The sequence below is a fragment of the Pseudochaenichthys georgianus genome, chromosome 22 (assembly GCF_902827115.2).
Source record: "Pseudochaenichthys georgianus chromosome 22, fPseGeo1.2, whole genome shotgun sequence".
In the NCBI taxonomy this organism is placed as follows: domain Eukaryota; kingdom Metazoa; phylum Chordata; class Actinopteri; order Perciformes; family Channichthyidae; genus Pseudochaenichthys; species Pseudochaenichthys georgianus.
In genome coordinates, this window is record NC_047524.1 from 35,282,536 (window position 1) to 35,304,156 (window position 21,621).

Sequence of the window (21,621 nt, forward strand, 5' to 3'; positions counted from 1 at the left end):
GCATTAAGGACCAAATCAATAGTCTGGAACAGAACGCGTGGCTTATGACGATTTGACAGAAAGATGTCAGATAAAAGTTTGCTTTTTGCCTCCTTCACAGTGATCTGATAGAAACGCCAACACTCCCTCAACATTTCAAATGAAACTTGCAGTTTGTCCTTTTTCCATTTACGCTCAGCTCTACGGCAATCCTGTCGGACAGCCCGAGTCGTGTCATTTAACCAAGGCTCAGATTTAGTTTTAGGTTGCCTGGTTTAACCTCTTTCACAAACAGGTATTTCATAACTGCTTACAGTAAGGAAGACATTTAAATTATTATTGGCCTTCACAGGCTGCTGTAAACTAAACACCACTCTCTCTGACAGAACACCTCACTGAGTGATTTAACTCATAGTCTAACTTTCAGGTTTCTCTTTTCAGCCGCAGACCCCATGTCGCCTCTTTATGTGCGTTGCTAAGTTCCTCGTACTACTTGTGTACTTTAAAGTGGCTCGGCATCGTTAACAATTTGCGAGCGATTTTTGAAGTTGACCGTCTGTAGTATATAGTGCCGCGCACATATACCATCAGGACGTTACTGATGGGGTGCGGGACGGCTGCGGAGTGATACTGTGTGTATGCAAGCCCGCATCTAGGACGGATCTATGTATCATGGCTCTAGACCTGTTAAGTAATAAAGATACCTCATACAAAGGTCTACGGATACCTGATCACTCTCCATGACCTGCGGTCAACTATATAGCATAAAGGATTATTACACCGTCTTTCTTGAACAATCCGAAGTGTTGCCAAACGTTTGATTTGTAGGTATTTTTCGGTGCGCTGTATTTCTCTTTCTCCTTAACTTCCGTGTGTGTTGATAACTGAGACTCTCGGCCTCCGTAGTGGCGAAGCAAATATCAAAGATCGTCTCTGCTGAGCGTTGACAAGATGAGGGGATTTTATATGAATGAATCGGTTTTTACCGATGCAAAGACGCTACGCAATCGATGCATCGCGAGTTCAACCCGGTTCAACCCAATGAATGTTATTTAAAAGATAGGGAGTAGCATATTGCATTTACATATAAAGCATCCACAGATTAGCAGAATATTAAGACATAGTAGAACATTTAGCAGACTATTTTTGTAATTATGAGAAGGATAGCAACAGCGAAGAGACTGTAAAGAAGGAGATGAAACACAAAGCCGTTGGGCCACTGAAGAGAGTTGCAGCGGAAGGATTCAAGAGCGGATGGACTGAGGAGAAGACAGGACGGAGGACAGGACAGAACCAGAGGAATTGGCATGGTCCAGCAGAATGTGAGGGGGTTGTGGCTTGACAACCAGAGGGGGAGAGAAGGAAAACGGGAGTGAGTGAGTTTACATAAACACACTTATTCACCAACGAGAAGAAAAGAAAAAGATGTATTAGCCATGAATTAATCAATTGGTAAATTTATAAAGTAAGAAAGAGGAAACTATTAAAGTAAAATGTGAAAATAATCCTAAAAACACACTGAGGGTAGAACATATTATTCAATTTTTCCATCATATAAACTAATTATTCTTTAAGAGATTCTTATTCATTTGGGAATTTGGGGAAGATTTAATTTGTTACAATATTGATCTACAGTTTAAAGGGATAGTTTTAGTAACCACTCTATAAAAGCAGACACATCTTTATTTGTTAAAGGTAGAGCTAGAACCAAGACAAAGAAAGTGATTTCACCGTTGTAGCATAGTTATTACCACAGGAGAACTGTTAAGGTGGAAATAACATTTGGTTGTCGTCCAAGATGTAGAGTTTTAAAAAGACAGTGGGCAAAGAGCGATTACAAATTTTAATTTTGAAAAACTATTATAATTGGGAGTAATACATGCGCTTAAATGGTATGAAAGGAGGGAGGGTACATTTCTCATGAGGAAACAGTTACAAATGCTAGCAGAATAAGACAACCCACCCCCAAATACAGAGATGGATGTTCAATGATGAGATTGTTCAAAGAATGTCCAAATGATGTGATACTTCTAAAGGTCCAAACCAGTTATATTTCAAATGATATCATTTGAATGAAGAACCAGCTACAATGCTAAAATGGAGTATTTTCTATTACCTTATACTATTCTGAGATGGTGTATTCTTTTTACCTTGTGCTATTCTAAAACAGTTTGTTTCTTTTACACTTTGTAAAAACAAGTGCCTTAACACTGAGCGTGGTATGAGAACGGTTTCTGTGAAAGGAGGCAGAAAGAAATGTTCTGATACCAAGCCATTGCTGCTATTTTGAAGAATGATATTGAATGTTAACACTAGAAGTTATGCACAAGGGAAAACTTTTATGTTTGAAGACCAGTCAAAGTATTTTTTGTATTTTTGTAAAGTTAAGGTTATTCGCTGCTATATATATAACTATGTGCAATATTATATTATATTATTAATAATGCTATGATAACGTGCAATTACGTAACTGCCACTACGTTTAAATTTTTGCACTACTGCTAATAATAATTGCATTGATTGTGTGACCATCTATGTTTCTACGTTTCATGTTGTCTGTGGATGTTTAATTGCTCTTTTTGCTGCACTTTTAGTGTACAGTTTTGCTGCTGTGTTTATTGTATTTTGTTACTCTGGCACAACAATTTCCTTCGGGATGAATACAGTCTTATCTTATCTTATCTTATTGAACCATTCCATTTTGATTGTAAATTATATATGAGTTATGTACTATGCAAAGTTCAGATGAATAACTCATTGATTTCAGTATTATTTACAGACCCTAAAGGGTCTGTAAGGAGGGATTGTTAGAAATTAAAATCAAGATTTAATGATATAAAATAGATTAAACACCAGTCATTTTATAACTGTTTTATTGTGAAAATACTTCCGGTTAGCTTTCGCCTGTGGTTAAAGTTTATTTTGAAAAGCTATTCCGGAAGGGATCTCTGAAATACCAACAGTAGCTTGACTTCAGGTTTTAAGGAAAAGTAATGATTGCAGCCGTTAAAATGCAATAAATGAAAAGTCATGAAAGAGAATATGAGGAGAAAAGGCATGTTTAGTTATGTATTGAATGTACAATGTCAAAATCCTCTGTTATGTGCGATATCGGACATTGGTGAAAGGAGGGCGGAAGATTACGCCACAACCGCCATTGAAGAGGAGGAGCCAAATGAGATATATAGTCAGGTGACGGAGCTTTGTGGAGCTCTTTCTTCACGGCCGCGACTGCGAGAGGGAGCTGCAGCTTCCCCCTCTCTTTCTCACAGAACAATATTTTGCTTGTAACATTACCGCGCCATTTTAATTAAAGTACCCATTTGAACCTTATTCGACAGACTCCATTGGTCTCATTTATCCTAAGCTTCTCCCCTGGACGCGAGAATAACGAACGAAAGCTTATAGTAGGCCTAAGAAATGTTCAATGTGGGCCGCCGTGCCGACTTAATTCATTTGTAATTGTTGCTTGGCTGTGGGAGCTGAAGTATATGCTGTGACGTAATAACTCTTCTTTTTTTTCAAGGGAAGGGGGGGGGTCTCTCTCTCTCTCCCTAAATGCGCTATTTCCACACCCACACAGAGTCGAGCTTGAATGACACAAGCACAACTCGATTTTAACAGGATAACAACTGGTGACTTCTAGAATTGTGTGAGTAACATTCTGTTTTTAGACTTCTCTGTTTCAGTGTGTGTACTCTGTATAAATGCTCTGTAGTTGATCTGACTGAAATTGTGATTTTAAATCTCAAAACCGCTACAGTATCTGTTAGGCAGAAACTTGGGACAATAATTTGACTGAAACCTTAAAACTGAACTAACTGACTGCTAGGGTTAACTTTGATTTAAACATTTGTAGAATACTAAGAGCTTTATTGAGTAGGTGTATCTGTATTAAGGGTTACACTCGTAACTTTATAACTTAGGGTTTAATGTAATTGTAAAACCATTGGGCCACTGAAAAGATACTATAGCAGCTCAAGAGGGAGCCAGTCTCGATTGAGGCCCATCAGCTCTGATCTGCGCCCACTTCCCCCACAGAAACTGTATTTAAAGCTGCGGCCCCACGAGGACGAATTCGGTCGTTTGCGTTACTGTTTAGTGTCATATAGACCGTTCGGCCACACGAGGACGACCGAATACGGCACTAAACGACTGAGGAAACGACAACGGGTCCCAAGGTGGATAGAAATGCATACGCCACTCTCTGGGGGGTCAAACGGCTCCGTGTGTGCGCCCTATACGGACATTTTCAGATCACTGATAGTGATTGCGCAATAGCCCCGCCTCTCCCCACCTCTTCTGCTCACCTCCGCTTACCCCGCGCCAGTGCTGAAGTGTTTCACCACCAACAACAACAACAATGGCGGATCGCAGAGTTGCTATCGTGCTCCGGACGCTATTGACCATGCTACAGTTGTTTGTGCAACATCTACAGCAATAATGATGAGGCAATAGCCCCGCCTCTCCCCACCTCTGCTGCTCACCCCCGCGTCAAAGTAAACTGCACCCTGAATTCAGATTATTTATCTTTCTCTCGCGAGTGAAGTCTAATCTGACAGGACGGAGACACGCAGCTCTGCTCACCTGCAGCTCCTCCCGCTGCAGCAAAACACACACTTCAAGTCAGATCATCACCCTTAGCTATTTTAATTACCTCTCAAACTCCCTAAACTAGTTATAAATATGTTTATTTTTACAGTCGGCCGGGTCACTGATTACTGGATGAGCTGCTGCATGAGACAGACACTGACGCTGTCCGAAGAGAGGGAGGAAAAAGAGAGGCTCCGTGTATTTTATCATTATATTATATAGAGTCGTTATTCATTTGTTTTAAAGCTCAATAAATAACAAAGAAGACCTTTGACCGGCACTTTTATCATTTTGTCCGGAAGATTTCAACTTCAATACACGCTGACTGGCGAAAAACTCTGCCCGGTTCCCTCGGCCCCCACCGCGGAGAATAAACAGAAGGGCAACCATGACAACCATGCTTCTTCTCTGCTTTTGTGGAGGAAGTTACAGCGCCACGTAGAGGCTCCTGCATATGTACTGCAGCTTCTCCAGCGGTTGGAGCTAAACGGAGCGGTCTCGTGTGGGCAGACACTATCCGGATAATTATTGCATGTGGACGGAAGCCGTTTGCGATTGCGTTTGCGTTAATCCTATGCGTTTAGCCGTTTTCGTCCTCGTGGGGCCGCAGCCTAAATCTCATCCTGGTGACTGACCTGCCAGTGTGCAACTCGATTTTAACAGGATAACAACTGGTGACTTCTAGAATTGTGTGAGTAACATTCTGTTTTTAGACTTCTCTGTTTCAGTGTGTGTACTCTGTATACATGCTCTGTAGTTGATCTGACTGAAATTGTGATTTTAAAATCTCAAAACCGCTACAGTATCTGTTAGGCAGAAACTTGGGACAAGTAATTTGACTGAAACCTTAAAACTGAACTACCTGACTGCTAGGGTAAACATTTGTAGAATACTAAGAGCTTTATTGAGTAGGTGTAACTGTATTAAGGGTTAAACTCATAACTTTATAACTTAGGGTTTAATGTAATTGTAAAACCATTGGGCCACTGAAAAGATACTATAGCAACTCAAGCGGGAGCCACTCTAGATTTCCTTTTGAGGGCCACTAGCTGCAGAGAGTGAACTAATTAAAGGGACGTGGCCCCACAACTCTGAGAACTCAGCAATCAGGTAGCACTTTCCTGGAGCGTCAGCTTCAGCGTCAGACAGGCTAAGACTGACAGACAAAGGAGTCCTGCGGGAGTCACGAGGGAGGCAAAGAGGAGGCAAATCCTACTTTGATTGAGCTAAGTATCGCTGGTGTTTTATTTAATTGTTTAGCCTCTCATGCTATAAAAATGTGTATTTTCTCCATTCCTGTTTATGTGTCTTCTCGCAATTATCACTGGCCCCGTGTATCTCGTAATCGATATAACCGGCCTGCTCTCGTCTATCCCACATGCTCCACTGAGATCCAACATCTAGTTTCAGGCGGCCTGTGGAACTGCCAGTCAGCTGTTCCTAAGGCTGACTTCATCTCTGGCTCCGCCTCCCTGCAGTCCCTGGATTTCCTTGCTCTCACTGATACCTGGATTACTCCATCCAACACATCCACCCCAGCAGCTCTCTCCACAGCATATTCCTTCTCCCATACACCCAGACCCACTGGCAGAGGAGGTGGCACTGGTCTCCTGCTCTCTCCCAAATGGAGCTTCTCCCTCTTCAAGCTACCTAACTTCACTCCTTCCACCTTTGAATTCCATGCCGTCACAGTAACCCATCCTATACAATTAACCATTGTTGTTCTCTACCGTCCACCAGGCGCCTTGGGGGAATTCTTGGAGGAATTAGATAATCTCCTCTCATACATCCCTGAATCTGACCCTCCCGCTGTACTTCTCGGAGACTTCAACGTCCAGACAGGGAAGATAGACGAACTAACATCTCTGTTAACCGCCTTTGCTTTCTCACTGTCTCCATCCCCACCAACTCATAAAGCTGGCAATGTCCTTGATCTCATATTCTCAAGGAACTGCACTACTTCTAACCTCTCTGTAAACCCGCTCCACACATCCGATCACTTCTTCATTTCATTCTCTCTACCCCTTTCCAAACATAACAAACTAATCTCTTCTCATCCTGCACCTGTCCGCCGTAACCTTCGTTCCCTCTCCCCCTCTACCTTTGCCTCATCGGTGCTCTCAGCCCTCCCTTCCTCTGACTCGTTCCAACTCCTACCTCCAAACTCTGCTGCAGAAACTCTCCTCTCTACTCTCTCATCCTCTCTGGACTCTCTCTGTCCTCTCACATCTCGGCAGGCTCGTCAGTCCCCTCCTGCTCCCTGGCTAAATGACGCACTGCGTGCTAATACAACCGTCCTTCGGGCAGCAGAGCGGAAACGGTGGAAATCCAAACACCATGATGACCTCCTAACCTATCAGGCTCTCCTCTCCTCTTTCTCTGCTTCGATCTCTCAGGCAAAAAGCACTTTCTTTCAAGATAAGATCTAATCTTCCTATTCTAATCCCAAAAAACTATCTTCCATCTTCTCCTCCCTCCTGGACCCCCCCAAAGCCCCTTTCCCCTCCTCCCGTCTGTCAAGCGACTTTGTTAACCACTTTGAAAAAAAGGTTGATGATATTCGCTCTTCTTTTTCTGACTCACCTTTACTCACCGCTGGGTCACCAGACCCTCCTTTCACCCACACACTGACCTCCTTTTCCCCTCTCTCTCCAATGCGGCTTTCACACCAGCGCTTTTCAGTTTCTAGCTCCGAGCGGGAGCTTTTCTGGGTCAGCTCCGGTTTCCCTTTTCAGCTCCCGCTCTGTGCACACCGCCCACTGGCGCCCTAGAGATGCCCTTGCTGCGTCATGACGTCACCGTTTACATCGCTGATTTGCCCCCCAACGGCAGCTCACAACAACAACAACTGCGTCGGGTCGATGATCGTGTTGCTTTTAATCACACGAAGCCAGAATAAATTGAATAACGACTTCTCCAACCTTATACTTTTCTCCAGAGTGCCGTGGTTCATTGTTTATTAATGTGTTTCTGCAGCATTTACCGACCGCTGCAGTGCTGGCTGCTCTTCCACGGGAGTTTATTCTCCCGTTAGCTCCCGGTTAGCTCAAACTGCAGCGGCCGCTCTAAAGTATTCACTGTCCGACTCACACAAGCAGCTGATGCATATCCCCAGTTCCCCTTAGCCTAAGTGAATGTGTGTCAGTCTGAATTGACGCTGTTTGGTATCACAACGCTGTTATGAAAGGTTCTCTGGTATAAAACGGGTGATGTTAGCATAGCAACCGAAGCTAAACTGACTACTTGCATCCGATAGCTACAATAATACAAAACAACACGTCTGCCTCTCCACAATGATCGATAACAGTGAACGGATGGTCAAAGTAAGGCACAAATAAACAGAATCACACGAAGCCTGGTTAGTGTTGCCTGACTTTATAAAGTGTGTTTATAGGCACTACTGCTTGTAGGCAGGCATAACAGTCGACCCATGTAAGGTGGGTTTAGTTTCCTGCACGCCTCGACGTAAGAGAGACGTAAGCGACGTCACCTCTTAGCTCCAAAGCTCTTGCCTCTGGACCGACAATTTTTTGGAGCTGGAAATGAAGCGGATTCCGGAGCTAAGAGCCGGCGCAGCTCCGGTGTGAACTGGAAAACCCGGCGCTTTTCAGGCTCTAGCTCCGAGCCGGAGCTGAAAAGGCGCTGGTGTGAAAGGGGCACAAGTGAGATTCTTACCCTCATTACCTCTGCCCGCCCTACCACCTGTCCTCTGGACCCTATCCCTTCAAATCTCCTTCAGACTATCGCTCCTGATATTCTACCGTTTCTCACCCATTTCATCAACACTTCTCTAACTTCTGGTCACTTTCCAAACAGTCTCAAGGAGGCAAGAGTAAACCCTCTCCTAAAGAAACCCACTGTCAACCCGTCTGATGTTATAAACTACAGGCCTGTCTCTCTCCTCCCGTTCCTGTCTAAAACACTTGAACGCGCTGTCTTTAGACAACTCTCCTGTTATCTCCATCAGAACAACCTTCTGGATCCGCACCAGTCTGGTTTCAAGGCAGGTCACTCCACAGAAACTGCCCTCCTTGCTGTCACTGAGTAACTGCACACTGCTAAAGCAGCCTCCCTATCCTCTGTCATCATCTTTTTGGACCTGTCTGCTGCATTCGACACGGTGAATCATCAGATCCTCCTTCGCACTCTCCAAGAAGTTGGAGTTTCAGGCTCTGCACTTTCCCTCATCACCTCATACCTCAAAGACCGCACCTACAGGGTTACTTGGAGAGGGTCGGAGTCCAACCCTTGTCAATTAACTACAGGGGTCCCTCAGGGCTCTGTTCTTGGTCCCCTCCTCTTCTCCTTGTACACAAACTCGCTCGGATCTGTCATTAGCCCGCATGGTTTTTCATACCACTGCTACGCTGACGACACCCAATTAATTCTGTCCTTTCCCCGCTCAGAGACCCAGGTCGTCGCACGCATCTCTGCTTGTCTAGCTGACATCTCTCAGTGGATGTCTGCTCATCACCTCAAGCTCAACCTTGACAAGACTGAACTGCTTTTCCTTCCGGGAAAAGAGTGTCCCACTCTTGACCTAACAATCAACATCGGCACCTCTTTTGTTTCACCGACTCAGACTGCAAGGAATCTGGGTGTGATCCTAGATAACAACCTGTCCTTCAATGCAAACATCGCTGCTACAACCCGCTGCTGCAGATACACGCTTTACAACATCAGGAGGATGCGTCCCCAGCTGACCCAGAAAGCCATGCAGGTTCTGGTTCAGGCTCTCGTCAGCTCACGCCTAGACTACTGCAACTCCCTCCTGGCTGGTCTACCTGCATGTGCCATCCGACTTCTGCAGCTCATCCAGAATGCAGCGGCTCATCTGGTCTTCAACCTTCCTAAATTCTCCCACACCACGCCGCTCCCTCCACTGGCTTCCGGTAACTGCTAGAATCCACTTCAAGACAATGGTACTTGCGTACCATGCTGCGAATGGATCTGGCCCTTCCTACATCCAGGACATGGTTAAACCGTACACCCCAGCATGTGCACTCCGCTCTGCATCAACCAAACGGCTCGCTGCACCCTCGCTGCGAAGGGGACCCAAGTTCCAATCAGCAAAAACACGTGGGTTTGCTATCCTGGCTCCAAAATGGTGGAATGAGCTCAGGACATTAGATAGCTTACACACCTTCCGGCGCAGACTGAAAACTCATCTCTTTCGACTCCACTTCGAGCGATAAAACTATTAACAAAGCACTTATATATTAGTAAAGGACTGGCTTATCTAAAGCCAGTTGAGTAGCACTTGAAATGTTTTTGCTCTATGAAACCTGATGTACTTATATGATTCTGTTTTCTTCAAGTTTGTATTTTGTTGGTCGAACGCACTTATTGTACGTCGCTTTGGATAAAAGCGTCAGCTAAATGCAATGCAATGTAATGTAATGTAATGTATTTCCATGCAACTCTCTGATTGGTCTGGTGTCTTTGTTGCATTCACTGAACACAGGAAATTACAGTCCTGCCGTCCTCTCTAGTGTCATGATTAGTGTCACGTAAAGCATGGTTGATGTATTATATTATTGAGGTAGAATTGTCCGGGGCTACAGAAAAAACATTCGGCCAGGCGACGCAGGCCAGGCGATGCCACTGGTGAGCACACACACTACAAAGATGTAAAATATTATTTTACGAACAATATGAAATGTATTGGCTACATATTACACAGATTATGCACAGCGGGAGCAGCAATAACCGTCAAATAATAATTCAGACAGGGGAGCTCCGCACTGCTTGTCTGCCGCTAGGGGGTGCTGCAGCGCCCTCAGCACCCCCCTTCCCGCGCCCATGGCTTTATATGATTCTTCAGAGAAAGGAAGGACGTCTCACCTCTCCACATTTCCTTGTTCCATCTCTCCTTACATGGTATCCAGTTCTATTAAAGTAATCTTACCAATATAGGCTCTAGGAGGAGATAAAAGCCTGTTTCTTTAGCTCCTACACTTCCTCTCCAGTTATTCCCAAAATATCTAAAAACTTGACTAAGCGTGGGCTTTTATTTTGAAATTACTTCCGATAATTCAGCCCCGCCCCGAGTATTGTCAATAATCAATTGACAATATTCAATACACAAATTTGTTGATGTAAAAATGCAAATGTTTTTAGTTTAGTTCTCTTGCAAAATAAATGTTAGAAATCAACACATCTGACCTTGACAGGTAGCTCCCTCATGAAAACATGGTAGTACATGGACAGAGTCTGAGCCATATTTCTCATGTCTTTGGTCTTCATGTATCCTATCTCAGCTCCGAGGAGACGAAGATAAGCAATGGTTTCAGGGGCTGGTGAGACATGCACATCCTCCATGAGCTTCTGGGCACTGTTTGCGATATATTTCAGAAGATTCTCTGGGACCTGGAGGGATATTATCAGTGTAAGTTTAGTTTCTGGATATGCGTCTACAGCAATAAAGGGTACCAAGAACAGTATAGCTGATGAGGCAGGGTTTTGAAAAAGGAGACGTACACAAAAACAAAATGTATGAGTCCAAAAATGTTTTCACCTGTCTCTTAGTTCTGTCTTTTTCTGGGAAAACTTTCTCCAAAACCTCTCTCAGAATGTTGGCTTTGTCACCTGCCCAGTACATAACTTTGGAAATGGAGTCAGGGAAGAAGCCTTGCTCTCCAAAGAGAGCATCAATCGTTGGTTCAAATCCTGTTCCCTCAACACCAACCTTGAAGGGTTACATTTAGATTGCTTAAACATCTATCAAATAAACTATCTTTATTTATTTTTTACCACATTTATCAAATGATAATTAAAACTTACCTCAAATATGTCATAATTGTAGTCAAACACCTTTAAAGTGGTCTCCAGCATAACCTCCTTAGGTAAGGTGTCTGTGGCATTGAAGATGATGTTGCTCTGAATTGAGCCCAAGACAGATTCTATTTTGTAGTGGCTTGACATGCCATCAACTAGTGTGTTTGTGTCTTCCAGGACCAACTCAATGTCCTTCCTGGATCTTTAGTAGGGAGAATCAAGAGCGTTGTTGTAAGAAGATGTTTCCCTTTCCCCATCATTTGTGTGCTAAACCACTTTACATGCATAAACAATTTGGTTATCTTTAAACAAGCGTTATTATATTTGTTGTTGTCATTTAGGGGCAGATAAAAGTACATTCTATGAACTAGCTATGTATAACATGTGATCATGAATCACCGATGTCTAGCAGAAATAGAGCAACAATAAAACAGACTGTGTTTAGCTGCTAGTTGTTGGAATGTTTTCACCACTGTCGAGACGAAAGTCAATATGTAATAATATCTGTGAAAAACGGACTAATAAATAATTATGTGTTTTCATTTAGATTATTATTATTATTATTGTTATTATAGTATTGTTCAATACCAGGAGAGGGTATTTGTTTATTTTGGATAGCGTAGGCTACTTTTCATAAGCGAGCTATAGAAAAAATATGAATGCCGCTTCCGCCAACACGGCTACAAAAGGGGTGTAGTTTGTGATGGCCGGTCTCTTGTTCTCAAAGCCACGGAGAGAGAACCAGGCGACAGTGTGTGTGAGGCTCCGGAGACGCCGTTGGTATGTTTATTGTGTTTATGTACTTGATGTGTTGCCGCACTTTGCGAGAGTGCTGTTGCGCAATCAGCTGTTTTTTTTATGCAACAGCTGCCTGTGCTCCGTTTGTTTTCTGTGTAATTTAGACAGCGCAGGTGTTCAGATGAGGTTTTCTCTGGTGCTTGTTTCCAAGTGGAGATAAACACTCTTAATTCATTTAAGTTAATGATGTGGTTTTAAAGTAACAATTTATCCTTTTTAATTAAAACATAGTTTTCTCCTTCGCGTCGAAAGAAGCCAGTTGAGGTGGTTCGGGCACCTAGTTAGGATGCCACCTGAGCGCCTCCCTAGGGAGGTGTTCCAGGCACGTCCAGCTGGGAAGAGACCAAGGGGTAGACCTAGGACCAGGTGGAGGGATTATATCTCTTCGCTGGCCTGGGAGAAATAAGCGGGAGAAGATGGATGGATGGATGGACATAGTTTGTGGTATTATTATTATTGAGAATGCAGTGAGACCTGCAAAATGTTGTAATTTGTGTAGCATGTGAGCTAACTTTTGTTTGTCCTTTGTGTTTTGAAGGTTTTCAACCTGATCAATTCTTGGAGCTGTCTTGAATAAATAAAGACAAAAAGAACGAATTTGAGTTGTCCAAAGCGTCCTCTGTTGCCCTCTAGCCTATCAAGTCAGGCTAAATCACTGGTACAGGCCAAAAACCTGAAGGACTTGACAACTACTGTTAGTCTTTTACTTTGTCTGCCTGTGGTTTAGTGCAAAGTGGGTAGCATACAAAGGTCATATATATATATTTAGATATGATTTCTATTATTTTATCACATAAGTAAATATGTGCCGAGAAGATATAAATAAGTAGCTAATATTGCTGGCCAATACTCACTGATACATTTGTGTCTCGCCGGATTTGTGGATGTTTTTCAGATGGGAGACCACAAAGCTCTTGAGCTGCTTATCACTCACATTCTCCAAATTGTTCAAAATGTTTGTTACCAGGGCATGGTCTGGGCTCTTCATCAGCATGAGGTAGGCTGCTACACGTTTTTCAACAGGGCTCTGAGCATCCTCATACACCTCCATGAAAATGTTTCTGACCTGTGGTCAAATTCAAATGACAAGTCCATACTGATTATAACGATTTGTTATAATGTCAAGTAAATCCCACAACGTTAGTGTCGTCATCATCACAATACAACAGCAATGTGTTCAAAGTGTGAAGTGTGAAGGAGTTTACCTCATCATTAATATCCATCAACCTAAAGGCCTGTATAGCTGCCTTTTGGTTTGATAATGGAATGTCTGTTTTCTTAGCACAACGCAAAATGGAGGAAATCAGGCTGGGGTTAGCAGCTTGCATGGCTTGACCCATGACAGCAACAACCTGCAGATTAGAAGAAAAAAAAATGTGATCAGACTGCACTCCTGAGATTACCTGACAAGATCTGACTATGTCGTAGTCAATAATAAGCTTTAATGATTAGTACCCTCAGTATAAGGAAGGACATATCTTCGTGGTCAGCTAGAGTGTCTTCATCAAGGATTTCTCCAGAGCAATCATTTAAAAGTGTTTCAAAGAACTTTGATACATCTTTGACCACTGGAGAGACATCTGCTTTGTGAAACCTGTGGGCCAGAGACAAAGACAATATGCTCTGGGTGGATGAAGATGATGAAAGTGTGTCTCACTAATGGTCTCCAAAATACAACATAAATATATGTTTCATGCCCTGCTTTGGTTCCTTACATTTTAAGGTATTATGTATTTTAAATATATAAAAATAAACACAAAGCAATATATTAATAGCAAAGGAGTGTGTGGGTTTTTAAGTCAGAGAAAAATATGTTTTTTCTTACTTCTTGACTGTGTTGGCTAGAGCATACATGATGGCTCTGCTCTGTTTATACTGAGCCATGCTGAGCATATCCCGGACAAGTGTGGCATCAGGATGGGGCTGCAGACTCAGCCCGTAGACCAGGGCATCCACCCCTGGGGACAACCCATCATTGGTCCTGATAGCATGCAGCATGGCACTGCTGCACTCTGTGGTTCCACACTGTAACAGGGCCTGCCAGGTAAGCCAGCCTGACATATCCAACATCTCAGTGAGAGCCTGGCTCAGAGTCTCATTCCTCAGGACGCGTAGGCTGGACACAAACTTATGGAAGAGGCCGGCCCTCTTCCTACTCTGGTCTGTCCCTGCCAAAGTGACAAGGTCCTGGAGGGAGCTCAGAACAGTGTCCTTAGTCTGGACTGGAGCTTTATCCTCAGGACCTTCAAAGTGTAGTGGCTTGCTCTGGCTAGGGTTTACCTCTGTTAAAAAACATATTATGCATTAATTTTGTATTTCACACTAAGCAATGTAAACTAAAACTACATGTGTCAGGCTAACTTATTACTAACCAAACACTTTATTGTTGATCCTTTTAGAGCTTTTAAAGATTATATCCTGGGTCACCACAGAAGATATTACATTGTCCCTGCAAGGCAGATTAGAAAGTGATGCATAACAGTGCAATATAAACACACATAATCTGCACTCGCTAGATTACTTACTCATGTGAAAATGGCAGGTAGATGTGTTTTTCTGTACATATGGCGGCCGTGATGTGCTTTCCCTTGTTTTCAAACTTGTAGTTGCAGTCTTGAGTGCTTGTAATAAGTTTGGACATGGGGCGATGCTTGAAATAAAAATCCATAATGTTTTTTGTGTTAATGTATACTTTCAAATCACAATAACATTTTCACCAAAATGTCCAAATATTTGGAACAAGAAAAGAAGGTATTTAAATGATGTAAACAGCATTATATACAATGGGACTTCAGATGGAAAATACCATACCAGTGTATCCATCTTAATTCACCTGCAGTGCAATAGTTGAGTAAACCTGCCTCAGTGAGCTCATAGAGCGGGAAAGAAAAGAAAATATTCAAAACTACTAACTAATACTTTAATCAAACATATTGAAATAAAAAAATAATCGAAAATATTGAATACAAACAAGACAAACGGCCATATTAAAATCTGGAAAAAACACTAATTATATGGAAACAAACCAAAACAAACTGTGATAAAGATTGTTTCCACAGCTAGACTTAAAGAAAGTAAACCTGACTGTCATATATGATCTATGAGGAGCATTTTTTACATTTTGTAAGGGTTTCTTTCCACTGATGGGTTAGCAGAGATTACTGTTTGGAGAAATTAACACTTTCATAATTATCTGGTTGCCTGACAATTGTTTTGGCGTGCCTTCCCCTCTCCTCCTGATTTTCAACTGGCGTAACACAGTCAGATTGTATTTGTAGAACTCAATACAATCTCTGACAAAACAATGGTATATCAGACAACATACAGTCTATAGAGGCATGTACTAATATCTCACCAGTTTTTGCAGCATGGCCAATGGGCTGTTGACTAGTTCCCTGCTGTAGAACTGGTCACACTGGGATAGATCTCTGGACAGTGTCACATCTGTGGCAATATCCTTCCTCGCATGTACAAGGTAGTCTGTTAAGCATTGGCCATGCACTGTGTTCTGACAAAAACAAAGAAAAAACGTAAAAAAAAGTAAAATATTTTATCTCACAGATTCAATTAAATTCAGGCAGAACCCATCATTACTACACTGAACAAAAATATAAATGCAACACTTTTGTTTTTGCTCCCATTTTTCATGAGATGAACTCAAAGATCTAAAACATTTTCTATATACACAAAATAACCATTTATCTCATATTGTTCACAAATCTGAAAAAATCTGTGATGGTGAGCACTTCTCCTTTGCCGAGATAATCCATCCCACCTCACAGGTGTGGCATATCAAGATGCTGATTAGACAGCATGATTATTGCACAGGTGTGCCTTAGGCTGGCCACAATAAAAGGCCACTCTAAAATGTTCAGTTTTATCCCACAGCACAATGCCACAGATGTCGCAAGTTTTGAGGGAGCGTGCAATTGGCATGCTGACAGCAGGAATGTCCACCAGAGCTGTTGCCCGTGAATTGAATGTTCATTTCTCTACCATAAGCTGTCTCCAAAGGCGTTTCAGAGAATTTGGCAGTACATCCAACCGGCCTCACAACCGCAGACCACGTGTAACCACACCAGCCCAGGACCTCCACATCCAGCATGTTCACCTCCAAGATCGTCTGAGACCAGCCACTCGGACAGCTGCTGTAACAATCGGTTTGCATAACCAAAGAATTTCTGCACAAACTGTCAGAAACCGTCTCAGGGAAGCTCATCTGCATGCTCGTCGTCCTCATCGGGGTCTCGACCTGACTCCGGTTCGTCGTCGTAACCGACTTGAGTGGGCAAATGCTCACATTCGATGGCGTCTGGCACGTTGGAGAGGTGTTCTCTTCATGGATGAATCCCGGTTTTCACTATTCAGGGCAGATGGCAGACAGCGTGTGTGGCGTCGTGTGGGTGAGCGGTTTTCTGATGTCAATGTTGTGAATCGAGTGGCCCATGGTGGTGGTGGGGTTATGGTATGGGCAGGCGTATGTTATGGACGACGAACACAGGTGCATTTTATTGATGGCATTGTGAATGCACAGAGATACCGTGACGAGATCCTGAGGCCCATTGTTGTGCCATTCATCCACGACCATCACCTCATGTTGCAGCATGATAATGCATGGCCCCATGTTGCAAGGATCTGTACACAATTCCTGGAGGCTGAAAACATCCCAGTTCTTGCATGGCCAGCATACTCACCGGACATGTCACCCATTGAGCATGTTTGGGATGCTCTGGATCGGCGTATACGACAGCGTGTTCCAGTTCCTGCCAATATCCAGCAACTTCGCACAGCCATTGTAGAGGAGTGGACCAACATTCCACAGGCCACAATCAACAACCTGATCAACTCTATGCGAAGGAAATGTGTTACACTGCGTGAGGCAAATGGTGGTCACACCAGATACTGACTGGTTTTCGGACCCCCCCAATAAAGCAAAACTGCACGTTTCAGAGTGGCCTTTTATTGTGGCCAGCCTAAGGCACACCTGTGCAATAATCATGCTGTCTAATCAGCATCTTGATATGCCACACCTGTGAGGTGGGATGGATTATCTCGGCAAAGGAGAAGTGCTCACTATCTTAGATTTTTTCAGATTTGTGAACAATATTTGAGAGAAATGGTTATTTGTGTATATAGAAAATGTTTTAGATCTTTGAGTTCATCTCATGAAAAATGGGAGCAAAAACAAAAGTGTTGCATTTATATTTTTGTTCAGTGTATTTGGCTGTGATAAAGAGAAGCACATGCTGAAGTGGTAAATGTATTTTCTTCACAATAAACCTGTTGTCGAAATACATGTTCAACATGGTATAGGTATAATTACTGTTCTGACAAAGCAAATGTATCCAGGTCTCAAAGTAAGTGTCATACATGTTGGTTATTTAGCAAGGTGTAAACCCATGTGAATAATTTAGCTAAAGATTAGCTGAAGGAATAAGCTAGACAGAGAAGGGTTATGCAGGAGAGTGAGCAAAAGATCACATGATTCAGTAGGTCAGCTAAGGTTAACTGGTAAAATAAAATATGAAGATACAAATACAATATCTTGATGGAATAAATTATATTCTTTTAAGTCTGGATTGGTTAAATAATTTTAAGGCATGCCAACATCTTTCTGGCCGTATGCCTGAAGCAATATATTTAGGAAAGGCTACAGCCTTCAATAGAACTACAGTTATATCTCTCACAGGCTCTGCCCTCTATTGGACTCTATGGGTACTACCAAGCCCCAGCTTACATCAATGACCTTATCCACCCGCACATCACAACCCGGGCCCTGAGGTCCTCTGAGCAAGGCCTCCTAAGGGTGCCCCGAACCAAGCTAAAGACTAAGGGTGACCGTGCCTTTGAGGCGGTGGCCCCAAGGCTTTGGAACAAACTCCCCCAAGTAATAAAAACCTCGGCCTCAATAGAGGTTTTTAAGGGGCGGTTAAAGACCCACCTTTTCCGACAGGCCTTTGGGTCGTCGGAGGAGGTGAGTTAGTGGCTGTCTTCTTTTTTTTTCTTTTTTTATTATGGGTGTTTTGTCGTATGTTTTATCCTATGTATTACTTGCTGCCGTTTTATGCCTTTTATTCTACATTTTATAGTTGTACTGTGAATTGTGTCCTGTGTACTGTACTGTAAAGCACTTTGTACATCCGTGTTGAGAAGGGTGCTATATAAATAAAGTTTTACTTACTTACTTACCTTATCATGCATTCACCTACTGAGATTTCTACAGACGTATCTCACTTCCGCATAAAAGGAGGCCTCGCCTTCTGACCATCACCCTTCAGCGAGCGGAAGTGACACTGAGAACTTTCTGACGTTTGAAAGAAGAAGAAAGAGTTATCTTACCTCCAGGGAGTCGCCACTGCTAGAGACCCGGGCCTGTCCTTCGTGCCCTGGCTTAAATAGCGGGGGCTGATCCCCACCACCTCTGCTTCGAGTGTTTGGACCAGGATATGGCCGAGGCGGTGCCATTCACGTTCACCATTCCTTCCGGGTCCGGCGTCCATGGAAGTCCACCGCCCAGGGCTGTACTCTCCCTGGATGATTATCATGGCGGCGGGTGTGTGGGCTACTCGCTCATGCTAGAGATGCCCCCGCCTCACCAGGTCAGAGCGATTATTGGGCCGCAAGGCCGAATAAGTAGCTTGGTCCACGGGTCTTTCCCCAGGCTCGGTTCCCCCGGGGACCGGTGCTCGGTGGCTTCACGTGATATAGGGTCGCCCCTACTTCATCACAGGCTGCCACCGCTGCCTGCCGTGTGATGTCCCTGGGATATCATGCCGCATGGTACTTTCCAAAGAGGACCATGTTGATCTCCTGGGAGCCCCCGTGTTTACGGAAGGGCTCTTTGGATCGATCTCCTTGCTCACGGGATAAGGCGTAATCGCAGCGTGGCTGCTTCTTGCCCATTCCCAGAGGAAGAAACACTGTCCTACACTCCCCACCCCCTGCTGTAAACCCCAGTATAGGGAGCCAGCAGGTGGGTGTGTGCACGTGAATGGAATAAACCGAGTGCTGTCAAAGCACTGTGCGGGTTCAAGAGACGCTATTGCCGGCGTGCTGTTGTCAGAAAACACACCTTGCCTGGTATAATAGCTCCGATTAATGCATTTCACCGTTGAATGGGAAATACAGTGTTAATATGTGGGTGCGTTCAGGGACCTCCGCAGGAGAACGGTGGTTTACGTTTGTAAACTAGTTCTAGAGTGATGTGTGTGTGGAAAAATGCGTTCAGTAAAAACGATTGCATTTATTCCAGAGTAAGAGTTATCTCTCTCCATAATTCCACTTTTCACCATAATGTCCTTTTCAAAGAGACAGCATTGTGACGGGCGAGCCCCCCGTGGGCGGGCCGCGGTGCGTTAAAAGACCTCAGTAGAGAGAAGAGTCCTCAAGCACCACAGCGCGCTCCTCTACAGGCCAGTGTTGCCAACGTGGCGATGTTCTCGTTGCATTTGGCGGCTTTCCAAACCCTCCGGCTACTTATTTGTGTCAAAAGCGACTAACGACTAATCTAACGATTTATAATGGTGTTATTAGGGACTTTTCTGGTGTTTGGAGACTCACGTATTGTTCTGCAGTTAACGAGCCGCGGGTGCTGCCGTGAGCCCCGCCTCCCTCCCATAGTACTCACAGGCGCTCAGACTGACGGAGCGTCCACACTACAGCTCCAAAAATAGCTTGGAGCTGGGCGTGTCTGGAGCTTGGGGATTTTATTCAAGCAACACGGCCAACAATCAATCACATGAATCTCCCGCCCCCGACATACAAAGCAAAAACCCCCGGGGATTTTATGCGAGCAATATATATATAAACTCCCCAAACAGGCGAAAACCTACCAGTTTCCCCCACTGTCTCTGCCACCTCCCTCCATGCCTGGCTCCTCCGGTTTGTATCCCGGTAGGTGAAGAGGGTCTGGTCATACAAAACCGGGTGATTTGCTACGGCGATAGTTAGTTTCTCCTCCGACTTTTTTTGAAATATAGAAATGAACGGCGGGATATCTCTCCCAGCTTAGACGCGGTTTGATTGGCTAGCGCTTCAGCTGTCAGATTTTGGGAAACGGGATTTGATTGGCTGGCGCTGGCTACTCCGGCGTCCAGGCGACCAGAAGTTGAACAATGTTCAACTTCTGGTCGCCTGAGACGCCTCGCTCTGCTACCCACAATTCAGTTCGGCGAAAAAGCGCGGCTACGTGACGTCACCCCATTGAAAGTGAATGGGCAGCTTGGAGCAGCTTGGAGCAGCTTGGAGCTTTCGACGCTGTCGACGCTGTAGTGTAGACGGGCCGTGACAGTTGCCTGGCCGCAGCAGAGCTGCTGCTGCTGCAGTCAGAGCAGAGAGGAGACAACCACACTCCCCCGCGTCGAGACTGCAAATGAATTGTGCATGCGCCAACTGCCAAGCCGTCCTGGTTTTGAGCGGGATTTAAATGTAAATGTTTCTTCACTCACTTTCACACTATAATAAATTCTGAGTTATGTTCTGCTTAAGACGGGGAAGCAAAAGTAAGTTTACCTTGCAGAATAGAGACATTTCTGATCTACTGTCATCTGGATTTAACTCCGGTGGTTTCAAGTTTTGATCCTTGAAGGGTTGGGAACGTTTTTTGTACTCCCCTCTACCATGCTCTCTCCTACAGCCTCCATTACATGATATGCAAATTAGGCGATGACGTCATTTAGCGACTTTCCTTACTATGGAGTTGGCAACACTGCTACAGGCTTTCCTGCAGACGAGGGAGCGTATCCAAATCTAAGTGTCTTTTGTTTCCACAAATGCTACACTTACACACAATGTTCACCGTACAAATTCCCCATTCGCTGCCCCAGCTGTAGCTCCTGTAAAGGAGGTGGCTAGTGGGCATGCGCAGATGAGAGGGATGAACTATCTAAGCGCTATAATAATTAATAATAATAATTCCTTACATTTATTATAGCGCTTTTCCAGATGCTCAAAGCGCTTCACAAATACAGATATGCATGCAATGGTCATGTACTGTGGACAATACCCACAGGAGTAAGTTCAGGTGAAGTGTCTTGCCCAAGGACACAACGGCTTTACAGACGCAGCAGCGGCGGGTTTCACCCCTTGATCTGATGATCATTGCAAGCGCCACACCGTCCATCTTCACGCCTCGAAGTGCTTTTACAAGTACACATTGGTATCATACATGTACTGTGGACAATACCCACAGGAGAAAATCCGGGTGAAGTGTCTTGCCCAAGGACACAACGGCCTGACGCAGTGGCGGCAGGAGCGGGTTTCGAACTGGAGTTCCCCAGCACCCCCCTTGATCTGATGATCAGCCCGCACTCACACAAGAGTGCGTGGCGGTGCATTCAGGGACCTCAGTAGAACACACTATATGCCTATAAGGACTCCGATTAATGCTGTTTACCGTCATGGTGAAAGCATTATGGTGGAGCGCGCTCACACAAGAGCGAGCAGTGGTGCGTTCACCTCGTGCACCTCGGTAAA

At 44.2% G+C, this 21,621-nt stretch overlaps 1 protein-coding gene across 1 annotated transcript in view; it reads right to left on the reverse strand.

Moving 5' to 3' along the window:
• Positions 1-21,621, reverse strand: part of apoba (apolipoprotein Ba) — a 110,261-nt gene that overhangs the window by 52,989 nt on the left and 35,651 nt on the right. Inside the window, exons 6-15 of the mRNA XM_034111570.2 lie at positions 15,503-15,655; positions 14,673-14,797; positions 14,520-14,596; positions 13,973-14,429; positions 13,603-13,741; positions 13,353-13,499; positions 13,002-13,213; positions 11,356-11,551; positions 11,090-11,260; positions 10,738-10,941 (exon numbers count right to left, since the gene is read on the reverse strand). Coding sequence (XP_033967461.1) covers positions 10,738-10,941; positions 11,090-11,260; positions 11,356-11,551; positions 13,002-13,213; positions 13,353-13,499; positions 13,603-13,741; positions 13,973-14,429; positions 14,520-14,596; positions 14,673-14,797; positions 15,503-15,655 — 1,881 coding nt within the window. The remainder of the gene's footprint in view (positions 1-10,737; positions 10,942-11,089; positions 11,261-11,355; positions 11,552-13,001; positions 13,214-13,352; positions 13,500-13,602; positions 13,742-13,972; positions 14,430-14,519; positions 14,597-14,672; positions 14,798-15,502; positions 15,656-21,621) is intronic.